The following is a 19,882-nucleotide window of genomic DNA, read 5'->3' on the forward strand; positions in this document are numbered from 1 at the left end:
AGGTGTAACAGCGCCATGTTTGTGTATTTGAAGCACATGCTCTTTGTTTACACCTTACGCAACACTGGAACGAAATGTAAAAACACACACTGGGGTGGCTTTACGCCAGTGTTGCTTGGTCCAATGTAAAATGGAACAAGCGGCATGATCGTAGCTTCGTTACAGCACTGAGGCAGAACCGCAGTGTAAAAAGGGCTTTAGTGAACAATGCAAAGTGCCAAAAGTCGGGTGCGCTTCCTATAGAAGCCAAATAACCATGTAAGATGACGTATGTACTTATCATTAGGCCCTACTCATACATTTTTTCTGGTCTTAATAAAGAGAAAAGACAAGGCATTAGTAGCTCGTCTAATAATGATATTATTGGCCAATTTATATAACCTGTTTAAAAAGTATGACAATGAATTGTATCTGTGTTATCTTGGCACAGACGCTGATGATGGTCTGGTCTGAGACCGTATTGAGTAGTAACGAGTACGACGGATGAGGCTTCTCTTTTGGAGAGAAAACATCAGGTATCTGGGGGCTCAGGTATGTTGCGTGTTGCCATAGCGAGGAGTTTGACTGACAGCCAGTCATCCAATCATGACAATCACATACCGGGGAACTTTTTGAGTCGTCCAATCATGACTCCATGTTTGCGCTGCGTACATACTTGATAGACAGAAACTTGACAACATTGAATTATACTGTATATATTATAATCAACTGCTAACATTCAAACTTATAAATACACTCAAGTCATCCGAGTCATCAAGCCTCAAGTCCAAGTCGAGTCTCAAGTCATTTATTTTTTTCTCAAGTCACCAAAACAGTGACTCGAGTCAACTCAAGTCCAAGTCCCCAAGTCTCAAGTCCACATCTCTGCTGGTTTATCTGTGCAATGGGTCACAAAGGTCCCTAAAACAACCGCTGCAGACAACACCCACAGGATTTCAGCCGATCAACAGTTGTGTCTGTTTGATTTATCAGTACAACTGCCAATGGAGGTGAAAGTTTGTGATCAGGAGACATCATTTCTACGATCTTATCAGTTTTATAGCAAAAATCAGACACATCTTGTCTCAAAACGATGCAGAAAAACTAGTCCATGCATTCGTTACTTCCAGGTTGGATTATTGTAACTCGTTACTATCAGGCTGCCCTAATAAGTCACTAAAAACTCTGCAGCTGGTACAAAATGCTGCAGCACGTGTGCTGACTAGAACTAGGAAGAGAGATCACATCTCTCCTGTATTAGCCTCTCTGCACTGGCTTCCTGTAAAATCTAGAATAGAATTTAAAATCCTTCTTCTTACTTACAAAGCTCTTAATGGTCAGGCACCATCATATCTTAAAGAGCTCATAGTGCCATATTACCCCTCTAGAACATTGCGCTCCCAGGATGCAGGCCTGCTTGTGGTACCTAAAGTCTCTAAGAGTAGTGTTGGAGGTAGAGCCTTCAATTACCAGGCCCCCCTCCTCTGGAACAATCTACCAGTCAAGGTCCGGGAGACACCCTCTCTTCTTTTAAGAGTAGACTTAAAACTTTCCTCTTTGATAAAGCTTATAGTTAGGGCTGGCTCAGGCTTGGACTAGCCCATAGTTATGCTGCTATAGGTTTAGACTGCCGGGGGGATCTGACACACCAAGCTTCTCTCTCTCTCTCTCTCTCTCTCTCTCTGACTCTCTGACTCTCTCTCTCTCTCTCTCTCTTCCTCTCTCTCTGACTCTCTCTCTCTCTCTATCTGTCATATTAATGCAGCTCATTAACTCTGTATTTTCTGGTCCCATTAACATTACTAACCACATATCTTCCCGGGAGTTCTTGTGCTCCCTTGTCTTGAAGGTTCCTGAGGATCGTTGCTGCAGACCACCTGCTGCTGTGGACCTGCTCGACTGCAACAACTACTAACATCAGCCTTCCCCATAGTATCATTATTGTTGCTGCTAATGCTAATAGTAGACCTGTTGACTTCAACTGTTACAATTACGATTACCTCAGCCTTTATCATTACTCTGCTTCTCTCGCTAATTTATTTATTTATTTATTTATTTAGCCAATCTTCACCCTAGTCTACCACTATTATTGGCATTGTAACCATAAGTATGTGTCTGTTGTTGTTCATGTAACAAGGACATATGTTGTTGTGGTAACAAGAACATATGTTGTTGTTGCTCTCTTTGCCTGTCTCTATCCTGCATCTCCTTCTATCCCATTTTTGGCCCATCCAGTCGAGGCAGATGGCTGTTCAACATGAGTCTGGTTCTGCTCGAGGTTTCTGCCTGTTAAAAGGAAGTTTTTCCTTGCCAATGTGCCGAATTGCTAAGTGCTACTCATGGTGGATTCATGTTGGGCCTCTCTTTAAATAACTTAACAAAGAGTCGGTTTAGACCTGCTCTTTCTGTAAAGTGTCTCGAGATAACCCTGGTTATGATTTGGCGCTATACAAATAAAATTTGATTGATTGATTGATTGAGTGTACCCCAAAAGTAGGACGGTGAAAATGAGGACTGGGAGGGCCGTTGTTGCGCCTGTTGCTAAGACCTGGATTCCTGTGTGTCATAAAGGCGAAGAAGATGAAAACTTTCCCTTATATTTTACAGTTTGTGTTTTTGAAAGGTAAATACCAAAAGTAGTACAAGGCCTCAAGTAAATCATAAATGAAACTTTATTGACAGTTTGGATTACAAAGTTATTCTGCATTTGAGTAATCACATTACAAATCAGAAAAAAGAAGTACAAGGCCACACACTTCAGCTGAGGGACGCAGAAGAAAACAAAAACGACTTAGTATACTGGTGATGTGGGGGAAAAAAGAAAGCTTTGGGGAAAAGAACGGCAGAAAATAGAAGATGAGGGAGGAGAGAATTAAAATGCTCAAAACAATACGACCCTTCATAGAAGGGGATAATACAGTCCTCCAGCAGGTTCAGGTAATGCAGCAAAGAAAGTGTCACCACGTGGGACAAACATGTTTAAAAGCATGAAAAACCATGTTGATCATTTCCACATTTGATTCTCCCTGAACCAAAACATGTCAACTATTAACTCCATCTCCCAGCTGATGAGCCGTTTTCTCATGGCAGGTGTGAAACCAGATATTTCAGCCCAATGAATGCCTTTACATCACTCTTTTAGATGCAGAAGACAGTGTTGCCTAACAGAATCTGTGCTGCTCAAATCTGACATTGAAATAAAACAAAACAAGGATAAACACGGGGTAATAAAACAGATCCAGGCCAAAAAAGTCTCCAGGAAAATGGACTTTCTCCCACCGATTGGCCGCAGTTGACGTGGCTTCGTAAACAGCCATGGCCGCCTTAGGAGTTGGGAGGTTGGAAGGTTTTGGAGGTGGCAAGCATGGCTCGCACTTTGGCCATTAGATCCTGAAAACACAAGACAAAAAGAGAAAGAAGAGATGGGTTTCATGTGCAAAACACCTCCACACATAAAATATATGTTGTTTCATTGTATAGCTAAGAATGAATTCAGTCTTTGACACTTGATCACATGCAGGATAATGAGGGCATGTCATGTACAACTTGTAGTATACTACTAATCTCTATTTACAGATTGTACATAGAATGACATCCCAGCTCCCATCAGCGGTGACGACGACGATTTAGCTTCTTATTAATCTCTATAAACAGACATCTGCATGTTAACAGCTAACAATCCATTCTAGATCAAAAATTCAACTTGAGTAATTGTTTATTTCATTGTGTATGTTGTCCATGTTAAACACCATAAAAAGTTAGTAACAAAAAAAAAATCAACTTGAGATAAATTCCTTTGACGCTGTGTCACGAAAGCTGTTCAGCATTCAGATTTCCCAACTTCCTCGAATGCCTCAGAACGATCCAACCTCTATTCAACAAACGAGCATTTTAAAAGTTGTTTTTTTCTCCTCTTGATGACAGACCTGACAAAGCTTCATTCTTAGTTTTTTACATATCTGCATCATCATGTTGAAATTTTGGCAAAGCTAAGACCCGTTAATTACAGTCGTTATACCATCGTCAGACTATAGCCGATGGGATCCGAGATTGGTATGCTACAAATGCTGTCCCTGCTGTCAGATGCGTCTAGCTTATTTCTTTATGATAACCACTGTCTGCATGGTTGGTTGTTCTGGCTCTCACCCAAAATTCTCATGCATAACAACAACCACATTGTGTTTAAGATTAATAAAATATTACAAATCACAGATTGAGCGATCGGCTCTTAATTCCTTTAAACACATGACGGATTTAGAGAACAGAGCAATATTCTGTAAGCACTGAGTATAACATGCACTATCCCCTCCACAAATATTCAACCAACTCCTCTTTTTCAGCAGCTAACCTGCTCTGTAGACAGCAAACGGTCTAAATAATGAAACCAGTGTGGATTCGTGCAGTTTCTCAAATGACCACTTGAGGCTGATTCCAAGCGAGTCATTCCCCACAGACTCTCGTGTTAAAATGCTTAAAACCTCCCAGCAGAAGTACACATGTTTACAGCCTGGCCTCTATAGCTTATTTCCCCAGACAGCTCTGACGCTCCCCTCTTCTACACGAGATGTGTGCGAGCCAGTTTCTTATGTGTCACAGGCTCTCTCAGCTTTTTTGGTCTGATAAATAAATAAATAACCCCCGTCAGCTTCCACCACAAATAGAAACGCCTTCTTTGGGAAACGCTGCCGTTAACTATCAAATCAGCCTGGGGCATGGACTGTTTAAGTTTGACAACTCCACGTATCAAGTAATCTAAGAAGATGACTCAACAAAAAAATGGCGACTTTTTAATACAGGAAGTAGGTAAATGATAGAAAGCTAAATAATTTGTATAAAGTTGCAGATGCAAAAAAAGAGTCCTACTGAGAGATTATAAAGTAAAGGATGGGAGTGCTATCCTTCCATTCCCTCCCTCTTCAGGTAAAACGGGATATGTTGCCGACCAATGGGCGAACACTAGCTCTCCTGCGTAGGAAGTGTTAATTTGCTACCCAAGAGTGATTCATACACGCATGGACAGATCTCCACCCTTGAGCCCTCCTGACAGACGAGACAAATTAAAAGCCGTAATCACAGAGGGAAGGAGCTGTCATATCAAATCACTCAAAAGCAAGTTTCTCTCTAAACCCTCGTGTATCCAACTATGCACATAAACAAACACACAAAGTAGTGTTCCCAGAAAGTGAGAAACAAAAATTAGGATCAACTTCACGTGAAAGGACAGCACAAATTGGATTGCATTAAAGGATCATCAAGGTTACATCACAGCTCTCACACAGGCAATGAAAAGTTACATCATATAATACATAAGGCATTAACCTACATATTCTTGATATTATTGAGAACAGTTTAATAATCCAAACCCACCCACTGTTCAGCCTGACTGAGAAATGTCCTACATGCTTATCTGTTATCACAGCAGGGTGAGTCAGCAGTGGCGTATTTAGATCCGATGAGGTTCATTTTACCCGCGGAGGTCCTATAATTGGAATGTTTTCTTATTATGCAATTAATTCAAGGGGACACCCAAATTACCGACACTATCTTGGAAGTGAACAAACATTGTTGAGTGAGTGCTGAACGTAAAAGGCCCGAGGTAAGAGGGGACAGGCAGTCTACTTGATTCTTCTCTGCCACTTTAATTTCTCAGTTTGAAAATGATGTCACTTTAAGATCATACGTGAAGTAATCATTAATTCAACAATTGTACACCATCTCAAAGTTATAATCTTTAAGATTGTAATGATTTCCAACCCCTTTTTTGGCTTTTTGTAACAATAAAATACGATGTATTCATAGTCTGTAATTACACCATTCCTGCAAAGGACTGAAACTGCCGGTCAACATAAGGGATTCAGAGAAAACTGTGCTTCCTGTAATCCAGCGTTATTGTAAAGCCCCTTTCCTACCGGTCAAAAAAACAGCGAACACTCAGCTTTTTTGCTTCATGGGAAAGGTTACAATTGGCATTCAGACCCGGGTCAAATGACTCTGCAGTATAGACACGGGTAACTATCGCCTCGGCTCCAATCGGTATTGATTGGAACATAAACCCGTGTCGGTGCGACGCTATGCTCCGTCGGTAACTTCTGCGACTCCTTGTCATCTTAGCCAAAAATTCCGCCCATCTCCGTCCGAGCAGCGCTCGAACATCGTTCCAAATTTGTCGGTGCCGAGTTTGATACACAGACTGAATGAGTGATAGATACAATAAAGACCTAACCACCGTAACATCTTCACTGTTTACTAACCCTGTTTCGGGCGCGTTTGTCAGACGGTGACGCAGCAGAAAAGAGGCCAAAAGGAGTAAGGAACACAAAACCCGTGTCGACACGCTAATCTCCGGCCCCTTTCCGGTGCGATGCTACTAGCGCATTGAAGTTCCAGCTGCTGTCGCATAAATACAGAAGAACAACATACAACGGCGAATTTGTTCTTTGTTTCTTGCAAGATGCAGCAACAGTGGCAAGACAGCGAGGTGAAAGAGCTTCTTCTGATCCAAGGGAAGAAGAAGAAATGAGCGTACTATTGTTTACTAACCCTGTTTCGGGCACGTTTGTGACGGTGACGCAGCAGAAAAGAGACAATTGGCATTTATTAGCGGGTCTTCCCGGGTCTGAAAAACCTGCGTCAACGTGCTAATTTTGTATCCAGGTTACAAAAAATGCACAGAAGGTCCCTGACTGAGATAAAACTTCAACCCCTTTCCCACCAAAAAGACCATGTTCCCCCTTCTTCCTAAGCAACCAGTTCTCACCTAGGTTACCTCTGACTGCAAAAAAGTCAAGTCATTTGAAGCATTTTTGGACAGCTGATCAGTTGTGAATGTTGCAGGGAGTAACAGAACAATAAGGTGCAGTCATAGTGAGCTGTAAGGTGAAGGGTTTAATACAACAGGCTCAAAAGGGTCACTATTAATGTTGCCTTGTTTGCGGTATCTGCGGTCTTTAGCTTGGTTAGCATATAGAACGATCAAACTTTCAACGGTTCACTAAAGCTAACTGCCGCCAAACTAAAACTGTGTCCTGGAATCTCTTCACGTTTACTATTTAACCAGTTAACTGCTTCCTGTTAGGTGTTTGGAAGAGCAAGTCTGTTTGTTTCTTTGCATCATTGCACTTCACTGAACCAAGATAATAAGCTTTCAATAATGTCAATCATGTCTCATTAAAACATAACCTCAGCATGAGAAACAGATTGACTTAGGACAGCTCAGACTGCGATAAAGGACCACCTCACACCTTACAGTTTATGCGTTGTCGAAGGTAAAACTTTGGATTCTGTCAAAAGGGAGGTTTTAACATTGAGGCCCAACACCAATGAAGTCCCGGGAGGAAACACAGAAACATCATGGGTAATTTGTGCAACCAGTATCCTGCTCAAACCTCTTAATAACAACTTAAAGAGCCTTCGTTCCACTCAAATCACAGGAGTTTAAATCCCTGAATCGTGTGGAAACAGGTTCCATCTTAAACACAAGTTTTAAATTGAAGAGATCAACGTCTAATTGCAGACATAGCCAGACTGCAGGGTTAAACAATGACACTGAAATATACTGTCAGGAACGTATTGATTTTTCGTCTGAAGCGCACACCCACATTTACACATGCCTGGGATAAGTTCTCAAGTTAGATTGAACCCCGACTTTCTGTTATTCTTTGAAAGTTTTGAACAAACACTGTTAATGATTTTGCGAGCCTCGGAGTGGTCAGACAAAGACAATTTTACATTTTATATATAGCTGAGCCACATTTGTCTACATCGAGTGTTAAAAAAAGCTGTTGTGTTGGCACTAGATACAATTTTGAAGTAAAAGCACAACTGTCAGGGCTGAGTGCCAGAGTGCTCTCCAAGGTGCTGATCCTGCCTCCAGTAGCAGCCAGGAGGCTGTCAGAGGTCGCCAAGAGTAGTGGGAAGATTTTGGCCGAGCAAAAAGAGGAATCTTGTCAAAAAGTGTTTTTTTTATGTTATTAAAGTTCACACAAACAAACAAACAGTGCAGTCTTTAAATATCTAATTTGAACAAAAAAACGCCCCTCATGTCTTGGTCCATTGTTCCACAATTTGACCTATTTTGATGCACTTTGAGCACATGACAAGGTGAGTGAGAGCACACTCACTTGGAGCCCTTGTTGCTGGAAAGCACTGAACTCTTTTAGCAAGCACAGAGAGGAGAAGGTACACCTGGGATCCTTTCAAAAGACAAGGACGTCCTCCTGGCACTTGTCAGCAGTGAAGTGGGAGCGCAGGTAACGATGTACTTCATCTGTCTCCATTACATACAGGGTGTCTGCCCCCTCCATGAAAAATCACCATCGTTTTAATGAATGCTCTGGCATCAAACTCAATGAGCATCATCGCAAAGTCAAATTCAAAACTCTTATTTATTTTGTAAATCAATTTGAATTTCTCCCACACACTTGTCCCACAAAGTAAACGTTTGACGACAAATTGTTTTAGGTGTGCTTGACATAGCTTTCGCGCTCAGAGTAAAATCTGGCTTTCATAGCGGCTTTATCATCACTTAAACGCTCCGTTCAGATTTAAATTAAATTCCTAAAAAGACCCAACACATGCCTAAAGGTGTCTCTTAAGGTGTATCAAGCATCTATCGAACAAATGTAAAGCGGAGAGGAAATGGGTCAGAAAACAGAGAAACAACGGCAAACAGGAGGAAAACGAGAGACGGATGAGGCGAATAGCTAGCAGGCACCCTCAGGGAGGAAGAGACCATTAGGCAGATGAGGATGTGCTGAATTATTCAAGATGTGTTTGTAAAACATCACAGATGGGGTATAAGTAGTTAGTGCTTGTGAATCTGTGCATGTTGCAACGCCAGCAAACAGCATGTTTTCAAGAGCCATCTTCTGTTGGTGCGATGAGATGAAGGCGGGAGAAGGAGCCGTGTTAGTTTGTTCGACATGATGAGAAAGAGAAAGACTTTTTTGTTGTTGTTGTTGATGAGACAGAAAGAAAGATTAAGAGATGTGAAATGTTTTGTATCGGTGCTTTATCTGTTGAGTAAACTCCAGACACTCATTCTGAGACACACTCTGTCACTTTCCACTTCACAGTAGAGACGCCGCGCTCCGAATTCAGTGCAAGACGTAGCAGTGTTCACAGAAGGGTTCACGTTGCCTCTCCATTCACAGTCCATTGACCTCCATTAGCTTGAGTCCTGATGCTTCTTGCATTCTGGTCTACACTGCAGCCTCTTTATATTCAGCGCAGCTGTGGTTATCTTGTAGGTATAACTGTTGCTACACCGCTGCTTTACTAAACGTATTGACGATAAATTATTGAGGCTTCAGTTCACATTGACTGTAAACACACACACTGGGTCCTGCTCCCAATGTGTTATACATGTGGTTGCACACTGGTTGCATGAGAATAATGACTGAATTAATGCAGTGACAAGGAAGAATTAATTGATATTATTATGAATCAAAGATGGTTATCTCGGCTCAGCATGCAAGGAAGCACATGTCATTTTAGTCCAGAAATGCCTTTCATCTTTGAAGTGATTTCAGGAATTTGACTAATCAAGGTAACTGGTTTTGACGTTTGTCTTAAGGGATGTTTGTACGTGTTTCCACAGCAGGCAAAATTAAGTTTGTGAACAGAAAATCACACTATTTCACATAAGCGCTGCAGGAGCCAGGGAAGCTAAATGAAATGATATTAAAAACCAGTAAAACGAAGAGAGAGCGGTGTGTTACTTTTGTCGAAATGATTAAAGTGAAAATGGGCTCGAAGCCAACGTTACTACTAATAGCAATTTAGAGCCTGTTTTCTTATTCATCAACACGCAAGAGAGACACAAACGTCTTATGAGCGAGAAAAAACACTTAAATCTCTTTTTTTAGTGTACACTCTTCTTCCCTTCCTGTTATCAGGTACGTGCATCTGCATGTGATTAAGCTGCCGTTCTGAAAGAAGCATGACAGCACCAATAAATTGGACATTAGCGTTTTAAACAAGCTGGAACAGGGGAACATGTACTGGGGTCGTGTGTGTTAGGTTACATTGTGATTAATGTGTGAACCACTTATTAAGATAGAACGTACTTTATCTTGGGCTCTAACATCCAAATGAGGAACACAATGCTCAGCAGGCAAAGCCCATCACCTAGCTACATTGCACGTTACATATAGTACCAGTCATTCCATTAAAATACACTATATGGCCAGATATGCAACACTGCTGTATACTAGGGCTGTCACTTTCCCAAAAAATCAGGTTTAAACGAATTCAATGTGTAATACAATTTGTTCAAATTCTATCGAACACTAACGTCAACATCCCTCCAAAATAACTTTTTGGGTACGTAGTGGTACGTTACAGCGCTTCTGAGGTGCGTTGGTGTTGAGATGATCAGTTCTGTAGCACGGTCTTATACTAAAGGTGTAACTGGGAAGAGCTAAGTGCGTGAGAGTGGGGTGGTAGAGCGAGTGAGAGAGAATGGAAGTGTGTGCACGAGTTACGTGAAGAGTCGGGGACCAGAGCAGCGGAAAAGCGAAGAACTAGGGTTTAGGCTGTGTTTGTGCATAATAAAGCCGACAACTCCTCAAGACTCAACCCGCGCTCCCGTGTCTCACTTTCTGTTTGCTGCTGCCGTATTAAAGTGACAGCTTCGACCCTGCATCGGAACAACAATAAGTCTCCCCTGTGCTTTCTGGCTATAGTCGGGAAGCTGAAGCAGGAAAGGCCAACAGCGACTCGGCGTTAGTTTCCTCCACTTGTTTGTGGCAGGCAGCTTATTATCACCATCTGTTGGAAAACAAGGCACCCTGCTTTAAACGTGAGAGCATTCTGGGACTCTGGACAGCAGATGACTAATTTGTTCGTGTGCAAGCGTTAGCTATCTGCTGGGCTTCAATTTTGAAGTCGATCACATCATTACAGTTCAAACTATTAAAATTTCACCAGGTTCGGATGATATATGGAATTTCAATTGATAAGTGACAGCCCTACCATATACATACACTCACTGGCCACTTTATTAGGTACACCTGTACAATCTAATGCAGTTCAATACAACAGCACTACCATGGATTCTGCTTTTATGAAGTTTAGTTGTTGTTGACTTTTGTTTTATTGAGTGTCAGAAGTGTGTAAATTCAATGATGTTTATCACTGAGGCCATAGTTAAAGATGTTGTACTGAACTAAATTATACTGAGATATGTCTCTAATTTTTTGTCCTCCCTATTTACATACATGAGGGGGCCAGAGTATGAGAAACACTTCTGAATATAATGCAGCTCAGTACAGCCCCACCACCAATTATTACATCATTGAATTAAGACCTCTGTGACAGCTTAGAAAAAAGCCGGTACATTACAGGCAACATAAAAGCAAATGATGGCTGAGCTGGTGTGTTGGATTACATTAGATTTTTCAGGTGGACCTAATGTAGTGGCTGGTGAGTGTATATTTGTGTTTCTTGGTGTGGGGCTGTTAAAAATGCTTTGGGCACCAAGCGCTACAGCAAACTACGGATCCCAGAGTGGCCATGGAATGAAAAAATAAATAAAACGAAATGCTATTTTGTGCGCACGAGATAGTAAATCGGGATTTAACAATTGGTTCCCTCCTTTCCATTAATTGTCATAGATTCTAAAAAACTGCAGCTTTGCTCTCGTCCTGATGGAGCTCAATTCTGTCACATAGGCAAAAGATGATGAGCTGGATGGGGAGGGAGCTAATCTCACCAGTTTATTCTTAAAGTCATTAAGACATTACTTTTACTGTTAATACCAGGGCTTAAATCAGTTCGGGGCTGTCCAAGGCTTAATCCCGGCACATGCTGGCACACTTTCACCACAAGACGGTCTGGACCATTACGCACGACGCGGAAGAGTGTCTGTATAAGGAGCTGTTCTTACTAACTCACTCCAAGGATTCCTCTGCTTTGTTATAAACTAGGGGTGTCAAAGATACGGCTTAGGAGTTTGTGATGCTCTTCTTTCCGAATACAATATTACGCACGGGCTGAGGTCCGCTGGTGGAGCCGAGGAGCGGTGCTCAAACGCCTCTTTCAGTTACACACCAAGTGTGTCCAACTCATGGCACAGAAAGGAAAGCCAGTTGGGTGAGCCAGACAGGTTTACAGGTCTCATTAGTGGACATTTGAACGTGTTGAATGTTTCATGCAGGGCCGCAACAAACCTGTCACGGAGCACAGCATTCGTGCTTTCCAAATTAAATTGGTTCTGTGGGAGACCCAGATGATTTACTATCTTGTGCGCACGAAATAACATTTTCATGCGCTCGAAATACACATTTGTGCGCGCAAGATAGTAAATCGTGCGCTTTTTTTTCATTCCATGGCCACTACGGGTCTCCGTGTTTGCGACAATAGTGCACTTCCAACTTTTGGAGGGCTCTTTTTTATATTCGCATGACAATGCCAACATGTACAAAGCAAGGAACTATTAGGGCCTGAGCATGATTAATTTCAGCGAGTTATGTATACTTGGTTTCTTTGTTGTCTTATTCTATAGTTGTCATGTCTTTGTGATACTTAGCCACTGCCTGCCTTCCTATATACCCTTTTTTTGCAGCCCATCCTGACCAGGCTGAAGAAGATATGTTGCATCTCAGTGTGACCTTTCTGGTTGTGTAAAGATCACAAAATGAGTTAATGATTTTGGAATGTTAAATCATCACATATGAATGTAACGTTTGGGTGTTATGCATTTGTATTCACAAAACGACTGGGTGTGCTCATTTCGTTTTCAGCTGAAGAAAAGCTATCTGCTGTTGTTGGGAGAAAATTACGCGGTAGCTGTTGTGCCAACAAAAGTCTGAGTGTGTCAGAGATAATTTTGTGTTTTTGTTACATTGATTAACTGTTAACTGCAAGTGAAATAGTGAGATGACTCCAGCGGGACACTGATCCATCAGGTACAATGCACAAAGCATTGTCCTTGAGAAAAAGTGGCTGCATGCAGAGCCTAGCGTGATATTGCTGTGATTTAATGGATCTAAGTATGTTTTTACACTCAACAGGAGGCTGTGGCTTCAGAGCCCTTCACCACAGTCGCAATCAACAAGTCAAAAACATATCACCACGTGCTTCTGCTGAACCTGCAGTAACAGATTTGGCTTTTATTTTGAAGGCAGGTTTTTGTGTACCTGCCGCCAAACCGGAAATATGACGCCGGTCGTAATATGGTTCCAGCGTGTGTGTGTGTGCGGTTATGGAAGTAGTTATCAAAGATCATCCCAATCATGATTTAGCAACCAGCTGGAAGGTGTTCAAGATACGAAAACTGTTATGGACTGTTTGCATGTAAACAGTGTTCTTTGTATTTGTTTGTTTGCTATCCTGCTAGCAACATATACCACCTTCCCACCTAAACTTAGCATGTTGACGTGGGTTTGTCAGACCCGGGAAGACCCACTTATAAATGCTGATTGTCTCTTTTCCCATTGCCAGTGAAGTATACTCCTTTCTGTCTCTTTTCTGCTTCGCCACCGTCTGACGTCAAACTCACCGGAAACAGGGTTAGTAAACAGTGAAGATGTTACAGTGATTAGGTCTTTAGTGTATCTATTACTCATTCAGTCTGTTTATCAAACTCGGAACCGACCAATTTGGAACGATGTTCGAGCGCTGCTCGGAGGGAGACGGGCATAATTTGTAGCTGAGATGACAAGGAGTCGCAGAAGTTACCGACGGAGCATAGCATCGCGCCAGAAAGGGGGTGGAGATTAGCGTGTCGACACAGGTTTTGTGTTCACATCAATGCCGATCAGAGCCGAGACGATAATTACCCGGGTCTACTGCAGAGTCATTAGACCCGGGTGTGAATGCAGATTGTAAATTTTCCCATTAAGCAAAAAAGCCGGGTGTTAGCAGGTTTTTTACCAGTGGGAAAGTGGCTATAGTTGCCGCTAGCTTAGCCTAGCCTTTTGGTAGCAGAGCTAGGTGTTTAACACGGCTCTTATGGTGTGTTTGTTTTCGATTTACAGCACGGTTAATGGGAAATAAAACTGCCATCAGTCAAAGAGTGCCATCATTGCTCTAGCTGGGTCTGCTACAGTAGCTAATAATGGCTTGGACATGACATTTAACTATCTCTGTAGAGGTAGACAAAATACCAGGAGCACCTTTCACAATGGTATTTCATAAAACAGCAGAGACTACAGCCTAAGCGACCATCAGCAGATTGTCCGGTGAGCTCCACTTAAAGACTTTGGACAATGGTTTATTTTTAAAGTCTTTCATAAAGGCTACTGTATATTTTTGTCTGTGAAAATGTACAGCACTTTCAGTCCATCCACTTTGCCTGATGGAAACAAAGAACAACACTATTCTTGTATTCGGCACGCTCTAAAGGTCAGCAGAGGACATACTTGAGATAAAAGCGAAGAACAATACCTGAGTTATTTTGGACTGCACTGAGGATACTATGGATGAGGAGACTGCCTTGTCTTTCTCCTGGGAACCACCCCTGTAGAGAGAAGAGATGGAGAGAGTGAGCGAAACAAACAAAGAGCAGGAGAGAAAAGGAGAAAACCAATCATGTTAACAGGATAGGCTATCCAATATTCATGATATCTTCTGCAGTGTTCAAAGTTAGACACCCAGAGCCCCGAAAGGGAGAGAGGAGAGGGCAACGACAGAGAGGTGAGAGAGGAGCGACATGTGACCTGTATAACACTAACCTCAGCATCATAAATGTCAAACGCAGCCAAGTGTATAATCATGCAGACAAACAGCAGGAGTGCCAAAAACACCGGCCTCGTACGCAGCATCGTGGCTCTGTCTGAAGCCTTTAATCTCTCTGCCGTTGAACACTTCATAATTCATCAAGGGTTTTTAAAATAGACAAAGTCATGCCCGTCAAGTTGATTGAACACAACAGGTGACAAGAAACTGCAGAAGCGACTGCTGATGATGTTCTGGGGTTTTCAGGCTTCAGCCCTGCTGAAAAAGTGGGACGATTCGGAACGTGTGTAGCTGAGTATGTTAGTCAGACTCGTGTGTTACACCCCTTCGTATAACTTGGGATTACTAAAGCGTGCTGCTCTCATTCCATCCCATTTAGAAGGACACTGAGGAACCGGCTCCACACATGCACACAGTTTGATTTAACTTGACAATTTCTTCTGGAATAGTGCTTCTTATGTGGTTGCGCAAATAATTACACTCTCTGAGTACACAGACCAATTACTACTAATTACTGTACAAAAGCAAAAATAGAACAGAAGAAACAAAAGCATTCTCACCTCAGCAAAGACCATCACCTGATTCATATACTGGGGGATTTGCATGCTGTGCTGCTTCTGTTGCTTTTCAAAAGTATGAAATTGTTGTTTATGAAAGGTTATCTGAACTATATGAAAAATGTTCCTGCAGAAAAAAGGAGCCTTCGTGATTGTCTATTGGAAATGCACAACATATTTAGATGGCATGTCGTTATATGATTATTTTGGAGAAACATCGCAGTTGTATAAAAGTTTCGCTGGGTTCCACAAATTACAGATTCCCAAACACCAAGTTTGTTCACTGTTTGCTGAAGATTTCCCTGAGGCAGCTGCACAAATACAAACTTCAAAAAGCATTGGTATTGATTTCAAAGTTGGATCGGATTGAATAAAGAGGCAGCTTTCAACACATTGTCGTTCTGTGATACACATCTATTATTTTTTAACTTTGAGAGTAAAAACTTGGAGTTATTTTGCATTGCGTGTTCTAATTCATGATTGTTTAGAGTTATTTTTCTGTTATAGAGAACTTCTGGAAACACCCTGAAAACTATTGCCAGGGGTGGAAAAGTACAGATTCTTCATTAATGATATGCCAGGGCTATTTTATTGCACTGCATTTTGCCTAGAGCTGTTTCTGTATATATGCAAGTGATTCAACGTCCTGCCTGGTCCTATGCATATAGAAATTCTTACTTTACCACTGCTAGTGAAATGGACCAGCCTACTGCAGATAAAGAGTCGGCCCTCAACATAGCCTTGTCTTACTCTTACTTTTAAACCTGCACTATTTAAGTTGGAACACTTTCACCTTTTCCAATACTCTGAGCAAATTCTGTCTGCTGCAATTCATTTTCACCCTTTCCCCTTAGCAAGTTGGTAGAAAATCGTGTACTTTCTGACCTTGACAGAGTTGATTATCTCCATGAACTTTTTAAAAAATATTCAGGAACTTTTGGCAGACACGAGGCCCAGCCATAGATACGTCCTGCGGCCCAGTTATACTCTATGCTCGCCCTGTATCGTGTTTAGGGGAGGAATATTAATTTTCAAATCCTACAAATCCATTCCTCTTTAAAATTGATTTGTTTAAGAATTAAATACTAATTTACAGAACTTAACAATTTGAAACCATCTCCTCCCACCAGCTTTTACAAGCGTGGTCAGTGTGCTCATGGCTCCAACTGAACTGTTGTTTCTTCATCCCCTTGGGGTGAGTATATTGTTATTAAAACTATAATTAAAGATGTGTAGTTGTGTTCAATGTATCCTAAAGTGCTTGATAGTTTCTCTTAATATATTTATATATATGGTTTATCAACTTGGCATCGGCTACACATAAGATAAGCTCCTATAAGAGACAGCATTAGCCGGAGACAGGCATTATACACATCTATACCACACTGCCTCTTCTTACTTTGAAGAACTCATGCTCTATGTTACACATGTGCTGCATCTCATTTAAAGCTCTTCGTCTTTTCAGTTCTAGCCTCAGCACTTCTGTCTGTTGAGGCACCAGCTTGAGCTTTAAGTTGGCTGAAGCTCCTCCACCTAACGCATGACATATCGGCGAGATTCAAGCACGTACAAATTGATTTTACTGATGTGCATTTTTAATCGAACATCTGACATTGGTGCTCCAGGGAAGTTAATTGCTTCAATATTTGTAAAGATTTGAGAGCTGCATTAATTAACATCGACATTTGCTTGCAGTAATATGACCCAGTGCAATGTGAGGGGGAAGCGTTCCTGCAAGCCAGCATGTGAACTGCCCCTGCCTCTTTTTCAGCTCCAGCTCGTCACCTCGTCTGTTTGCCGACTATCCTGTGCTCTACAAACACTCTCCACATGCATCGCCTTTCTAGAAAGTACGCTATCTCTACCTGTGTGCATTCATGTTCTTTTATGTTATATTAATGCATCTTATTGACTATATATCTTCCTGTCACATTACCGTAACTAACCATGTATCTTCCTGGGAGCTTTTGAGCTCTCTTGTAGGTTCCTGGGGATCGTTGCTGCAGACTGTCTGCTGCCGTCTTACTTTCATTATCACTATTTAAACTGTTAATGCTAAAGCTGCTCAACTCCAACTGCTATAATAATACAAATTATATAATTAATATAATATTAATAATAGTCGTGCTTATATTATCAGCATTATAGTTGCTAATGGTTATAATAGACCTGTTTACTTCAGCTGTTGCAATTATTATTATCAGCCTTTCATCATTACTTTGCTGTTGTTGCTAATTTTATACATTTGTTCCACTATTATTGGCATTGCAACTATAAGTCTGCATTATCTGCTGTTGTTGGTGTTGCTGTAACAAGAACATATGTTGTTGTTGTTGCTCTGTCTGCCTGTCTCTATCCTGCATCTCCCTTTATCCCACTTTTCGGCCCCTCCAGTCGAGGCAGACGGCTGCTCAAGGTTTCGGGTTTCTGCCTGTTAAAAGGAAGTTTTTCATGCCACTTTTGCCAAATGTTGCTAAGTGCTGCTCTAGATGTGTTGGCACTATATAAATAAAAAAATGATTGATTGGAAAGGGAATATTAGATACACCAAATGTACTTAAAGTTAATCCGGTACAGTTTCATTTGTCATGTTGAACAACTGATTGTGATTTCCTTGTCGGTGCATAGATCCTAAGTTTCCCTAAGGATCAGTAAAGTATCTGTCTGTCTGTTTGTCTTCAGTGGTCTGAAGCTAAAAAAGGCTTGACCTACTTTAGTTCCTGTAGAACAGTTGGTATAGAAATTACACAAAGGGGTAGCTAGGGAGCTGTGAAGCTACTTCTGCACTTTTACAGTAATAAAAGCAGCTTTCTTTGAAAATATTTTATATAGTAAACCAACAAACCCAAGACACCAGAAGAGACTGAATCCATTGAACTGGATGCATTTGTGCAGTGAGAATGAAAGATGTTGGCTCTGAGCCATCATATCTCTGGCTCTTCTGATTTAATGCTTCGAGTCTCTTCTGTCCACACTAGATTTAGAATTCCTTCGATACAATGGACCGGGCCCAGGCTTTGTTTTACCCGCTTGACTTTCATTTTCACTAAGCCAGTATTACTGTTGTATTTGACACATCTTTTAGATGAAACTGCTGTTGATAATAGAGGTGTTCCATATACAGAAAAGAATGATCTCTTGTAGTGTCCTGAACGCTGGATGGGAAAGCACAGCAAATGTGACACCATTTTTTCTCCCCACATCTTTTGAAACAATGGGTGCTTGATTTGAGACGAGGTATACTACAAAGATTATTATTATTACTTATTTAACATATTTAAAAACTTAAACACTTTTAGGATGGAGACTAATGTGTTTGATGGGGGGGGGGGTATTAAGCTAATTTCAAGCTTCATATTTCATATTTCTGTGATACCTGTGGAGTAGCTTAGCGCAATTGACGGTTAAAGACTTAAACCAAATTTTCTCACACTGCTGCTCAGTGCAGGCCCTCATACAGCCTCTGCCTGAAACTCAGTCTCAGTCAGCTCTGTCTCTTTAAGAAACCCCGCCCCTACAAGCCCACTTTCCACAAAAATTAGCATGTTGACGCAGGTTTTTCGGACCCGGGAAGAGCCGCTAATAAACGCTGATTGTCTCTTTTCCCATTGCCAGTGAAGTATACTCCTTTCGGCCTATTTTCTGCTGCGTCACCATCTGACGTCACAAACGTGCTGGAAACAGGGTTAGTAAACAGTGAAGATGTGATGGTGGTTAGGTCTTTATTGTATCTATTACTCATTCAGTCTGTATATTTCAGTTTATCAAACTCGGCGCCGACACATTTGGATCGATGTTCAAGCGCTGCTCAGACGGAGACGGGCGGAATTTGTAGCTGAGGTGACAAGGACTGGCTGAAGTTACCAACGGAGCATAGCATCGCGCCGGAATAGGAGCGGAGATTAGCGTGTGTCAACAGGGGTTTTGTGTTCCCATCAATGCGATCGCAGCCGACGCGGTAATTACCCGGGTCTAAGTGAAGCGTGTACAAAAATCTGTGTGAAACCTGGCGTTCACAGCAGCCTGCAGGCTGAGCTGAGAAGCCTGGGGATTACTCCAACATAATTGTACCTACAGATTTGAAACTTGTATGGGGAAATTCCACACATTCGGTGTGGTAACATGAACACGAGTCGGCCATTTTTCAACGCTCCTTGGGTTTGAAAGCAACACTAGATCAGGTAACCACTTAAAGGGGCCATATCTTTTGAATGTATATTCTCATATTGTGCATGGGTTTCACGTATTTGGGTGTTTACTGTTCACAGTGAAAAAGTGAAAACTGCATACTTCTGTTTTTCCAGAATTACATGTTTAAAAAGGTCGCCTCTGAAATGGGCCGTTCAGAACAGCGGCAGGTTTCTACAGAGAACCTTGCTTTTGCTGAAATCGACCAATCATCATTCACCTCAGGCTGCCTTCTCGCACTAGCTTGTAGTCGAGTCGTTGTTAAGATTTCAACTTACCATTGCGATACCTCCTGGAGATTCTGGCTCGTACATATAAGGCAGAATAACCGATCCTAGAGCAGCCATGTTTCCTACAAATTTGGAGTGACCCAAACGTGTGATCGCACATGTGGGGGAGGGGCTACACGGTCACTCCAAATACTGTCAGCCAATCGTGGCCTTTGAATGGCAAAACGGCTTGTTTGTTTCAGGAGGAAG

The 19,882-nt window shown here is 41.7% G+C and overlaps 1 protein-coding gene across 2 annotated transcripts in view; it reads right to left on the reverse strand.

Moving 5' to 3' along the window:
• Positions 1–2,633: 2,633 nt before the first annotated feature.
• Positions 2,634–19,882, reverse strand: part of sfswap (splicing factor SWAP) — a 78,796-nt gene continuing 61,547 nt past the window's right edge. For both annotated transcript variants that reach the window (XM_069673640.1, XM_069673641.1), the window contains exons 18-19: positions 14,368–14,440; positions 2,634–3,369 (exon numbers count right to left, since the gene is read on the reverse strand). In XM_069673640.1, coding sequence (XP_069529741.1) covers positions 3,304–3,369; positions 14,368–14,440 — 139 coding nt within the window. In that variant the 3' untranslated portion in view covers positions 2,634–3,303. The remainder of the gene's footprint in view (positions 3,370–14,367; positions 14,441–19,882) is intronic.

The sequence above is a fragment of the Semicossyphus pulcher genome, unplaced genomic scaffold (assembly GCF_022749685.1).
Source record: "Semicossyphus pulcher isolate SPU_LCO1_2020_fin unplaced genomic scaffold, fSemPul1.0.p SCAF_22, whole genome shotgun sequence".
NCBI lineage: Eukaryota > Metazoa > Chordata > Actinopteri > Labriformes > Labridae > Semicossyphus > Semicossyphus pulcher.